Here is a 12265-nt window from a genome sequence, read left to right as displayed (position 1 = left end):
TTATTTTTTGGTTGAACGAGACGTGGTAGATTCATTATTTTAGTATGATTTCAGAAGAATTTACATCACATGGATGGGTCCATCCTATAAAGCAAGAGGAATTAATGTAGTCACAAAATCATAGTGAAATTAGAGAGAGTACCCATATCCCATACGGTGCGGTCGCCTACACGGTAACATCTTTCCTTAAATAGCCGGACTTTTGTATTTCAATATCCTCTACACTCAACCACATTGTATCTTCATGCTCTATCACATCTTAACCGTCCATCGTTCCTCATAATGTTCGCCGTTTTTGCTTTATTGTATTGACCCATTATTTCTATGAACTATTTAATATTATTCAATGTTGTGGACATAAGTTGATATAATTTCTTTTACATGTATACATTCATATACTCTTTCTTCCCAAAATTTATTGTAATTGAGGCAATGAATTTAATTTAAACGAGGATGCATTTTTTTATCTTAAAAAATTCTCCTTTTGTCTCATGGGTTGAATTTAATAATTACATTATCAGAAATTCATCGTTAAAAAAAAAAAAAAAAACGAAAAAGGTGCAAAAATCAATCGATTCAGGTTTAAGTTTAGGTTTGCGTCAGTCCGACACATATCAATTTTAAGTTTAATCAATTGATCAACAGTTAAAGTCAAACGTTAAGGTCAAAGTCAAAGTCAGTGGTCAACAAAAATTACCTGATTCAAGAACGTTTTTTTTTGTTTATCTCAATTTATATCTAGTTCTCTAGATTTAGGTCTTTTTTCATTTTAAGCTCGGTTTGGCTTTTTAACTATTTTTAAGTCGATTTCAACTATACGAATATAGGTTAAAGCTTTTATTTATAGGATTGAGTTAGATATGAAAGAGTATTAATTTGTTGAAAGTGTAATGAATGATTAAATTATGCCTACTTACCGGTAGAATGCTTTATTTATGTGTTGGATGAATTGTTTGGTGTTCATTATATTGTGATAATATTAATGTATGAATACTGGCAATGATTTCAAAATATATGTATGTTAGCCATGCGAAGGATGATAATATTTTATCCAAAGATGAATGCTAGCCATGATTTTAAATGATATATTTATGTAGTCATGGCATTGATGAAAACATTTATGAAATGAATGATTATGATGTTGCATCATACATTAAAACTGATGTCTTATACTTATCAGACATTATGGATGTGTGTGATTCATATAGGCAGCAAAGGATATTAGGTTCTACTACATTAAAGCATTTAGTATAGAGTCAATGCGTATGAGAGTGATACCACTTATGTTCGAAAGTTGTGTGTACCAAATGTGGCTCTAGAGATTACAAAAGTAGTACAAACTTATGGGTTGTGTATGTACAGAAATGGTGCACACATAATTGTGTATATGAGGGTGATACATACCCTAAGATCGAGCTAAACGATCCTGGTCTAAGACAGGGCATGAACAAGTGACTCCCTTTTAAAATAAATAGGTCACTTGTTGGTGGTATGTGTATATGTGCATATCTATCCTTAATTACTAATTACTTTTAGTACTAACCGTTTTCTCAAAAGAATTGTTTGATTAATGTAAGGTCGATGTGGGATGTGGGAGTAATGAGGAGTCTAAGTTTAACTCTACCAAATTCAAACAAAAATATTCTACCAATTTTGAAATTGATAATGATATAAAATTTAATTTTGAAAATATATAGTTTTTGGTGTTAAATTTAAAATTCATATCGAAATAGTATTATATGATATTATATAAAGATTAAATGATCCGACCGAACAAATTCTCAAATTCAAAATATAAATTTGTAGGAGGAAAGTTTAAATTTTGTAATCCAAGTGAAGGAGTTGAGTTCGAGAAATATTTTGGACGGGCTCAAAATTTTGGATGGGTAATCAAAACAATTTGATCAGAACTCACAATCTAATCCAATCAATCTTCAGTTTGGTTGTCGAGTTATTTTTTTTAATTATTTAAAAAATATAGTCATCTACAATACATTTTATTTTAATAATTAAAATTGTCACGATATATTACGAACATTAATTCCAAACGTCAAATATTTTTAATCTTCTTAATAATATTAAAAGTAAGGTTGAGTTGTGTTCTTATTTTCAGGTTAGTTGGATTGACGCAATACAAAAATATCAAACCATGAGATGACCAAATTTTAGATTTTCAAAAAATTTAACTTAACTCATACGATAAAATAAATCTCAGAGAATTATTGACTCACATGAACACTCCTAAACATTTTTCATTAAAAAAATTGGTCATTAAAAAAGAAGTGAATACAATTTCTCGGTATCACGATCATGTTTATCAAATGTGTTGGTGGTAGTTAAATGTTCATTTCGAACCCTATTACTAATCGCACATATTTCATTTTTGGTAATTATTTATTTCACCGTTACTTTGCTCTTTGTCAAAAATTTTAGTTACAGATTTATTCTAAAGGTAGAGTAAGAGTGTAAATTTTGGAAGTGTTATTAATGTCACTCCTCGAGAGTTTATATGTGACACTCAAGTAAACGAGGGTACATGAATTAACCGTGACTATGTCCGAATGAGAGAGATCTTGATGATATGATGATTAAGAAAGACTTTAAAGAATTAAAAGTTACGGCATATATGCACTTTTCATCGTTAAGTGCTTCTTAATATCCATTAATACCATCCCTAAAGGTTTGTAATTACTTGAAATACACACTCATAAAAATGGTTAGGAAAAATTCCAATAACTTCTAAACTTAATTAAAGTAAACCATGAACCCTAATAACCAATATATAATACACAAATTAAACCACTAACTTTAGTGGTTAAAGCTGGATTAGATTCCAATAATTAATTACTTTTTTTTTTTTTTTGAAGTGCAATTAAGCTTAGTTGAGATAAGGGTTAGATTCACATGGCAATATTCATAATAGAGTATATTGTTTAATAGGTTTGGTGGATTAAGAAGAGAGATATAATAATTTTATATAATAAATTATTATTGGATAAATAGCTCATTTTTAAATTATTAATTTAATAATGAGTATGATCCTATTTCAATTGGGTTGAGAATGAAATATTCTTATACAAGGGTGTGAAAACCTCTCCTTAATAAATGTATTTTAGAATCGTGAGGAGACAATGTGCCAACGAGTAGACCATTACAAATGGTAGCAGAGATGTTCAAGGTGAATTGTGAGATTCCACGTGAATTGAGAGGAGAATTAAACATTTTTTTAGAAGGGTCTATATCTTATTTGCTAAGCTATATTTGAATGGACGGTCTCAAAAATTTTACCTCATTTTTTGATTGATAGTAGAAAGTTGAAAATGGAGAATCAAATGGTTTAAGAAACAAAGTAGCTGAACAACCTTCAACCTTACATTGTGAAATGGATTTGCATCTCCATTTTGTTGGACTTTTTGTAGCTTACAAATCCCAGAAGAAAATGGGAGTTAGATCATGAACATTAGGGTCTTAAAATTCCTCCACATTTTGGAACTCTCGAGGATTATGCGTTAAATGGGCAAAGATTTATACGTTTTCTTATTTGTTTCCCACTAATTACTAGAGACTTATAAATCAAAAAATCAAATCTTGGTGGGGGAAGGGCAAGGAAATGTGTCTGAATCCTTCTTTTTGAGCTACAATCTCTAAACATTGGACAGTCCGCTATTTGGGTTTTGGAGTAATCGCCCCATTTCTCTCTCCCCTTCTCCCCGCGTCTTTCTTTTTCTCGCGGACATTTCAAGGATTCTGCAGATTAAGCATTCGAAATCGGCGTTCTGATCTTTTCCCTCTTATGGGTTCTGGATCGCGTTTTCATCCCGTTTTCGGCTCTCTGTGAGTTCTTGTAACTTTCCCAACTCTCCCTCTATTTCTCTCTTTGTGGGTTCCAAGTGTTTGGTGAAATGGCCAATACATCTGGGTTCTTTGCAACATCAATCCCGAGTCTAAGGCCGAGGAATTTGCCGTTAGTACCCAGTTTTCGATCTGGGTTTAGATCATCTGATGGAATATCCAGAGTAATATTTTGCTCTAGTTCTATTGGAACAGAGAAGGTTTCTTCTGGAGCTTCTCCTTCTGAATCTCGCCTGCCCAGGTAAATCCCTGTTCCTCATTTTCCCTCTTCAATTTGCATGTGGTTTGATTGTCTGCTTGTTTGCTTGTTTTGTTTTTGGGTTGAGATTGCTTGCATTGTTTACAAGTTGTTAGTGGAACTTAATTTGGGTCTCTTAAACCAATGAATTGAATGGATTGGCGCATGAAAAGCCATTATTGAATCATCATTTAGATAGCAATTAGCAGAAACGCTTGAGCCGATAATTTATTTGAGCTGACCTAGTTGCTGTGGTGTATTGCATAAGCTCTGGCCTTGCGATAAAAACGTTTGGTACCTCAATAAAAGGTTATAAACATGGCTTCATTATTTGATGTTTTGTGTATTTTACTGGAATGGGACTTTCAGTTTGAAGATAATGCTGTAGAAGATCTTATACTGATTCAGTCAGTCAGTCTCAGTAAAGGAAAAACATGTACTTTTACAGGCTTGTCACTAGAGGCTGCAAGCTAGTTGGCTGTGGCTCAGCTGTACCAAGCCTTCAGATCTCAAACGATGATCTTGCCAAGTTAGTTGATACAAATGATGAATGGATATCTGTTCGCACCGGGATTCGCAATCGAAGGGTGATTTCAGGTGTGTGCTATCTCATGAAAAACTTACCACCATTTGCATAACTTCATTCGGTTTTTGTTTAGATTCTAGCTGCCATTCTTGAATCTTGGGCTTGATCTTTGGTAAACATCATTAGTTTAGTTACTATATGGATTTTACTAGCCAATTATTTCCGTTTATTATTTGATTTTCTTGTACAATATAGAATGTGGAACATGAGTTCTTTATGATGATCCTAAGTTGCTTAGCCTTTCATGAGTTCTTTTGAACAACGGAGTGTCTACTTGAAAACTTCATGGCTTTCTAGTTATGAGGTTCGTAGCGATATATGTTCATGGGATGGTGGTTTTAAGATTTGAATCTTTCCACTTCTGATTCACAGGAAAAGATAGAAGCCTGACAGCTTTAGCAGCAGAGGCAGCAAGGGGAGCTCTTCAAATGGCTCAGGTTGATCCTGATGATGTGGACTTGATATTGATGTGCACTTCAACACCAGAGGATCTTTTTGGGAGTGCTCCACAGGTATATATATAAGCTCAGTAGATCATTTATCCCAATATTGAACTATTAATGGATCTGAAGTAGAATAGATAGAACACATGCTAATGAAATACTTGCCTTCAAACTGAACTTCTGGGCTGGATTTTGGTCAGGTTCCTCAACTCGACTTAGTTTATGTAGGTACTGCTGAACTCATCTTTACAAGACCCAACCATTAACTCTGACTATTTCTTGAGTATGCACTGTTGGATGACTCGTTTATTAGTTATTTCTAATACTTGTATAACGTCTTTCTGATCCCAATACTAGACTTTTTACATGTAACAGCCTAAGCTCACCACTAGCAGATATTGTCCTCCTTGGGTTTTCTCTTCTGGGCTTCCCTTCAAGGTTTTAAAATGCGTCTACTAGGGAGAGGTTTTCACACCCTTATAAAGAATGTTTCATTCCCCTCTCCAACCGATGTGAGATCTCACATTATATTTGTCCATTTATGGATCCTTATCCAACTGTTTCGAAAATTTTTCTTGCTTCGGTGAAAGGAATGGCCCGAAGAAATGGTTATGCCTATGTGGTGGGAGAGCTTGATGGATTTTTTAAGAATATGTACTAAATATTAAATATAATCTGATCTATCAACCTAATCTTTTGGGTCTAGTGGTTAAAAATATAGTATCCTAACAGAAAGTTGTGAGTTCAAACTATTCCAAGCCCAGTGATGGCAATGTCACAAATATTTATTAAGGATTAACTGATAGAATGCTTGTGTGACCATTGCTTCAACCTTTGGTTTGAGAATAGTGGTAAATATTCTTAACGTTATCGAGGGGTATTCTGTTGGCTGGTTCATTTTGTTGGTTCCGTTCGATAACTAACTGGGTTAACTATTTTACTCTTATGGATGTCGGTCAGGAGGTTTCGTATAATTCATAGTTGGATGAGCTTTGGCTTATGCACCCTACTCCATTCTACAAGATTGGCCATTTCCGTGGCTTGTTATTGTACTGATTGGTCTGTGTAGTTTACCGAGATGCGTATTTTACCAAACTTTGGTGTTCAGTTGATTTTTTTCTTTGGATATTACTGGATTTATCCAAACTTTATGCTGTTCTAATTATGCTCCACTGCTTCCCAGGTCCAAAAAGCTCTTGGTTGTAAAAGAAATCCTCTGTCTTATGATATAACAGCTGCATGTAGTGGATTTCTACTGGGTTTAGTATCAGCTTGTAGTCACATAAGGGGTAAAGAGTCCTGGTTTGTTATTGTTGCTTGGATCATTTTCCACCTTGGGTTTTAAAGGAATAATAAACCACCTTACCTGGTAACTGCAGGAGGTGGATTTTCTAATGTTCTTGTCATTGGTGCTGACGCTCTTTCTCGCTATGTCGACTGGTCTGATAGAGCATCCTGTATTCTTTTTGGAGATGCAGCTGGTGCTGTACTCGTGCAGGTAAAAGTTCTATAATGGGGACGGTATACGACAGCAACTGTTTGCTAATAAGATTCCGATATATGTAATATATCGCATACTGATTGCTGACGTTTATTATGAGTTCCTTTGAATAACTTATTTGGTTTCAGGCATGTGATACTGAGGAAGATGGTTTATTTGGTTTTGACTTGCATAGTGATGGGGATGGCCAAAGGTATGCTTTTTTCTGATATTCGTCCTCGTTCCATTTTATCGGTTTTGTGAGAAGTATGTTACGAAACGCAAGTCTGGAACAGGCATTTGAATGCTGGGATCAAGGAAAAAGAAATGGATCAAGAATTGGGTTCTAATGGCTCTGTGGTTGGCTTTCCTCCAAGAAATGTCACATATTCTTGTATTCAAATGAATGGCAAGGAGGTGTTTCGATTTGCGGTCCGCTGTGTGCCACAGTCGATCGAGGCTGCCCTTCAGAAAGCTGGTCTCGATTCATCAAATATCGATTGGTTGTTGTTACATCAGGTATCTGATACTCCGAGTTCGCATCGTCTGTAATTTGAACAGGTTGATAAGTTGGAATGTTGGTTGATGAATATGCAGGCAAACCAAAGGATCATCGACGCAGTTGCTAGTCGATTAGAGGTTCCATCAGAACGTGTGATATCGAATCTGGCAAACTACGGGAACACAAGTGCAGCTTCGATTCCATTGGCATTGGACGAAGCGGTTCGGAGCGGGAAGGTGAAGGAAGGACATACAATTGCAACATCAGGATTCGGAGCAGGTCTAACCTGGGGGTCTGCAATTATTAGATGGGGTTGAAACTGCTGCAATGACAATGACACTAGAGTTTGGCAATCCAATCCCCCTTGGCTTCTACTTTGTTTCTTTGGCTTTCTTTGCTTTAGAGATTTTGAACACTATTACTCAACTTTCATTCTTTCTTTTTGACTCAAATAATTCTGCTTCTTCTCCTTAATTTAATGTACCTTCCCTTCTCGATCCGTGTCTATTTAGTCCATAAATTTTTTAAAAATTATCGTATCAGTTGTTTCACGATCTCATAAATCTCATCAAAATAACGACTTCGGCTTTGGCTTTATAATTTATAAACAAATTTGGTACATTTTTTAAAATACTCGAGCATGTGTTGATTTATAAACAAATTTGGTACATTATGATACTCAAAATAACGACTTCGGCTTTGACTTTAATCATATCATCAACACATGCAATCATAATTATTATTTTAAGCTCTTAATCATGTAATTAACATGCTCGAGTATTTCAAAACAAGTTAAGAACTTGTTTGAGAAACTTGATATGCTACTTGTTTTCGAACTCCTTTATTGTAGATGTTTTTCGTTACCTTTCTTTACACGCTCGATTAAGCTCAGGACCTTCCTTTTCCTTCCCGAATCTCTTGACAACAAGCTTCCTCTCGAGTTTAACCAAAGCTAAACCCACACTCCACGCTAAAATCTCCAAAATTCCTTCTCCTTCATAGTTTGAAAACTTTTTATTTTATAATTTTCTGATTAAAATATAAATTTATTTTAGCATTTAAAAAAAAGGAAATAATAAATTTTTTCGAGGTAGTTTCACAATATCAAAATTTATAATATAATTGATTAATTAGGCAGTCCAGTCATTTGGCTTCCCGACATACTTTTTTGTTATTATTATTAAAAAAAGTTTTAATATAATTCTCATTTTATAGGGTATATAAGTTTACAATTATTTGAATGGTATTTAGATTAATATATGTCTGAATTTCTTGTATTTTAATAAAGCATATATATATCTTAACTAAATTACTTTTGGTAGATAATTATTTTATTTTTAAAATTTTGATTGAAAAAGTATATATATATATATATTTTTAAGCAATAGTTCAATTTTTGATGCCTAATTAATTGGTTGAAGAAAAAATGATTCTTGTAATGAAAGCTCCAATAGGATACTATTAAATGAAGAGTATAGTTAATGTTAATCGCGGCTTAAAATCTTGATGCTTCTCGATGTTTATGAATATGTTGAGTTCTCGATTTTATAATAATGTGAATCGAAACATCAATAATAATATTGAAAATGGTTAAGAATCACAAGGAGATGATCCATGAGAAATCATTATATTATAATTGAATGATTACAAGCCAAGAAATGAGGAGATAGAAGGGAAGATGTTCATGGCTGAGGCTGTTTCAATCCTCCTTCCATATTCGTCAAACCTCCACATTTGGCTCTGTTTTTAGCTAATTTATCTCTCTCTACAGCACCGCCAAACGACAATACAACACCCCCCCTCCCTGCATTCCCCATTTATACCTCTCTTTCTCCCTTTCAACTTCCTCACCTCATTCTTCTTACTTTTCTGCAATACTCACATGGTGAAGTTGAATCCATTTTCTACTTTCCCTGCCACCGCTGATCCACCGCAGAATCTCCCTTTCTACAATCCTCTTCCTCATGAACCTGTCGAACCCGTTGAATCTCCGCCTATTCGCCGCCGACCCTTTAAGGGAGGCCTCTACATTTTTACTGGGTTGCTCTTGGTTGGCTTATCGGTCGCTCTTATTTGTCAGAATGGCTTGGGACCTGTCGCCAAATTGCAAGGAAATTCGCTCTTAATCTCCAAGTCGCCGAAGATATTGCGTCCGTCGTCACGTGGGGTGTCGGCCGGCGTGTCGGAAAAGGCAAATCCGCAATTTCTTGGCCGGAGAGTCGCTTCGTTTCCTTGGAATAATAGTATGTTGTCGTGGCAGAGAACGGCATTCCATTTCCAACCAGAGCAGAATTGGATGAATGGTACTTTTCTTCTTCTTTCCCGCTTTCTTGGAGGATTTGAATAATGAATTCTTTCTTGTTTGTACTTCTATTCTTATGTGGGTTTGATGTGATTGAAATGTGATTTTGTGTTCTTTGTTTCTGGTTCTTTGATTGCGCTTTCTGGGGGAATCTACTTGTTTCTGGCTCAGATCCCAATGGTAAGCCGTGATCATTTTGCCTTATCATTCAGCATTGTGTGCGTTCTTCTTTTGAGTTTTTATGAGACTTGAAAACACGTTACAGGGCCATTGTATCACATGGGGTGGTACCATTTCTTCTACCAATACAACCCACAAGCTGCAGTGTGGGGAAACATTGTGTGGGGGCATGCAGTCTCAAGGGATTTGATTCATTGGCTTCACCTTCCATTAGCCCTGCTTCCAGATCATTGGTATGATATCAATGGCGTTTGGACTGGTTCCGCCACTGTTCTTCCCGATGGTCAAATCATGATGCTCTACACTGGCTCCACAAAAGAGTCTATCCAAGTTCAAAACCTGGCATATCCAGCCAATTTATCTGATCCTTTGCTCATTGATTGGGTCAAGTTCCCTGGCAATCCAGTTCTTGTTCCCCCACCTGGTATTGATTTCAAGGACTTCCGTGATCCAACGACTGCGTGGCTCACGTCGGAAGGGAAATGGCGATTGGCGGTCGGATCGAAGGTCAATCGAACTGGGATCTCGTTGTTGTATGAAACAGAAGACTTCCAACGCTTTCATCTGTTGGACAATCTGCTTTGTGCTGTTTCTGATACTGGAATGTGGGAATGTGTGGACTTCTTTCCTGTATCTAAAACTGAGAACTATGGCTTGGATACGTCGGCTAATGGACCCGAGGTGAAGCATGTTATGAAGACGAGCCTTGACGATGATCGACACGATTACTATTCGCTCGGAACATATGATGAGAAGACTGGTACTTGGATTCCTGATGATCCCAAGATTGACGTTGGGATTGGCTTGAGATATGACTATGGGATATTCTATGCGTCCAAGTCTTTCTATGACCATAACAAAGGAAGAAGAGTGTTGTGGGGTTGGATTGGAGAGTCGGATAGTGAATTTGCTGATGTTCAGAAGGGATGGGCATCAGTTCAAGTAAGCCACTTGATTCTGTTCTTAGCCCCCAAAGTATCTGATAGATTCATTCTTTGTAGCATTGTAATACAATGATGTTTTGCAGAGCATTCCAAGAACTATCTTGTTTGATAATAAAACTGGGACCAATCTACTCCAATGGCCAGTCGAGGAAGTAGAAAGCTTGAGACAAGAAAGCCATGTGTTCAACAATTTGGTGGTCAAGGCAGGATCAGTGCTACCACTTGACGTTGGCATAGCCACTCAGGTTTGTTTACCATCACACCTTCCACGTATATTTTCTTTATTGATCGTGGGATCCTACTTTAGTTGGAGAGGAGAACGAAGCATTCGTTATAAGGGTATGGAAACATTTCCTTAGTAGTCGTTTATTGAAATCATGAGGATGACGGTGATACGTAACATGCCAAAATGGACAATATCTGCTGCTAGCGGTGGGGTTAGGCAGTTATAAATGGTATTAGAACTAAACAATGAGTGGTGTGTCAACAAGGATGCTGGCCTCTACATCAGTTGGAGAGGGGAATGAAACATTTCTTATAAGGGTGTGGAAACCTCTACTTAGTAGACGGGTATTAAAATCGTGAGGCAAAGCGGACAGTATTTGCTAGCAGTGGATTGGGCTGTTACAAATGGTACCAGAGCTATACACTGGGTTGTGTGCTAGCGAGGACACTGGGTCTCCAAGGGGGGGTGGATTGTGAGATCCCTCATCGGTTGGAGAGAGAAACGAAGCATTCCTTATAAGTAACGGGCCAAAACGGACAATATTTGTTAGCAGTGGGCTTGGACTGTTACACTAACAATAAGGTTGTATCCCACAGTTAGACATATCAGCCGAGTTCAAGTTGGATAAGGAAGCATTGGAGAAAGCAACCAAAACAAATGTAGAATTCAGCTGCCAAACAAGTGGTGGAGCAACGGAGCGTGGCGCATTGGGACCATTCGGTCTTTCGATACTTGCAGACGAGAGCCGGAGCGAGCATACTCCAGTCTACTTCTATGTTGCAAAAGACCAAAATGGTAGTCTCAAGACATTCTTCTGCACTGATGAATCAAGGTATGCAATTAGTACTCCTCCAGTTCAGTTTTGTCCAAGGAGATATTAAACTCAATGTTCTTGGCGCTTCAGATCCTCTGAGGCAAGCGATGTGTTCAAGCCAATATATGGAAGTGCTGTTCCAGTGCTAGAAGATGAAAAGTTCACTTTAAGAATACTTGTAAGTTCAAGACTCCCTTCATATAAACATATCAGCAGGTTCATGAGACTTGATACTGAATTATGTGCGGCATCCAGGTTGATCATTCAGTGGTGGAAAGTTTTGCTCAAGGTGGAAGAACTTGCATCACATCAAGAGTTTATCCAACGAAAGCGATCTACGGTGCTGCTCGGTTATTCGTATTCAACAATGCAAAGGATATCGACGTGATAGCCTCGATCACTGTATGGCAGATGAATCCTGCATTGATACGCCCATATCGCCCCGGTGGAGATGATGACTCGTCTAAAAGTTCAGTCGTTTTAATACCGGTCTACCTGTTCCTATTGGTTTCATTTTTGCATCTGATCGTATACAAGGGTGCATGAGAGGTAAAAATGTTTGATCGAGCTTTGTTGAGTTGAGTCGAGCTAGTAAAATTGTGTTGGAAAAGTGTATTGCTCACGTTCCATTCATTCTTTTTAGTTTATTTGGGGGATGATGAGAATAGTTTTTTTTTTTTTTTTTTTTTTTTTTTTTT

At 36.7% G+C, this 12265-nt stretch overlaps 2 protein-coding genes across 2 annotated transcripts; both read left to right on the top strand.

Moving 5' to 3' along the window:
• Nucleotides 1–3549: 3549 nt before the first annotated feature.
• On the top strand, nucleotides 3550–7608 carry LOC111468941 (3-oxoacyl-[acyl-carrier-protein] synthase 3 A, chloroplastic). The gene is made up of 8 exons (XM_023114104.1): nucleotides 3550–4093; nucleotides 4539–4687; nucleotides 5049–5188; nucleotides 6303–6408; nucleotides 6499–6617; nucleotides 6749–6813; nucleotides 6896–7118; nucleotides 7197–7608. Exons 1-8 carry the CDS (start codon nucleotides 3903–3905, stop codon nucleotides 7416–7418), a joined length of 1215 nt encoding a protein of 404 aa, XP_022969872.1. The 5' UTR covers nucleotides 3550–3902; the 3' UTR covers nucleotides 7419–7608.
• Nucleotides 7609–8628: 1020 nt separating this feature from the next.
• LOC111468937 (acid beta-fructofuranosidase) lies at nucleotides 8629–12250 on the top strand. The gene is made up of 7 exons (XM_023114101.1): nucleotides 8629–9404; nucleotides 9575–9583; nucleotides 9669–10525; nucleotides 10611–10772; nucleotides 11350–11585; nucleotides 11658–11745; nucleotides 11823–12250. The coding sequence occupies exons 1-7, from the start codon at nucleotides 8984–8986 to the stop codon at nucleotides 12111–12113; spliced, it is 2064 nt and encodes a 687-aa protein (XP_022969869.1). The 5' UTR covers nucleotides 8629–8983; the 3' UTR covers nucleotides 12114–12250.
• Nucleotides 12251–12265: the final 15 nt, after the last annotated feature.

This window comes from Cucurbita maxima, unplaced genomic scaffold, assembly GCF_002738345.1.
Source record: "Cucurbita maxima cultivar Rimu unplaced genomic scaffold, Cmax_1.0 Cma_Scf00038, whole genome shotgun sequence".
Taxonomy (NCBI): domain Eukaryota; kingdom Viridiplantae; phylum Streptophyta; class Magnoliopsida; order Cucurbitales; family Cucurbitaceae; genus Cucurbita; species Cucurbita maxima.
This window is presented reverse-complemented; position numbering and strand designations above follow the sequence as displayed.

Coding starts and splice junctions, on each gene's coding strand:
- LOC111468941 (XM_023114104.1), top strand. CDS start 3,903: ATGGCCAATACATCTGGGTTCTTTGCAACATCAATCCCGAGTCTAAGG. Junction 4,094..4,538: donor TCTGAATCTCGCCTGCCCAG/GTAAATCCCTGT, acceptor GTACTTTTACAG/GCTTGTCACTAGAGGCTGCA. Junction 6,409..6,498: donor AGCTTGTAGTCACATAAGGG/GTAAAGAGTCCT, acceptor TGGTAACTGCAG/GAGGTGGATTTTCTAATGTT.
- LOC111468937 (XM_023114101.1), top strand. CDS start 8,984: ATGGTGAAGTTGAATCCATTTTCTACTTTCCCTGCCACCGCTGATCCA. Junction 10,773..11,349: donor ACGTTGGCATAGCCACTCAG/GTTTGTTTACCA, acceptor TGTATCCCACAG/TTAGACATATCAGCCGAGTT. Junction 11,746..11,822: donor AGTTCACTTTAAGAATACTT/GTAAGTTCAAGA, acceptor TGCGGCATCCAG/GTTGATCATTCAGTGGTGGA.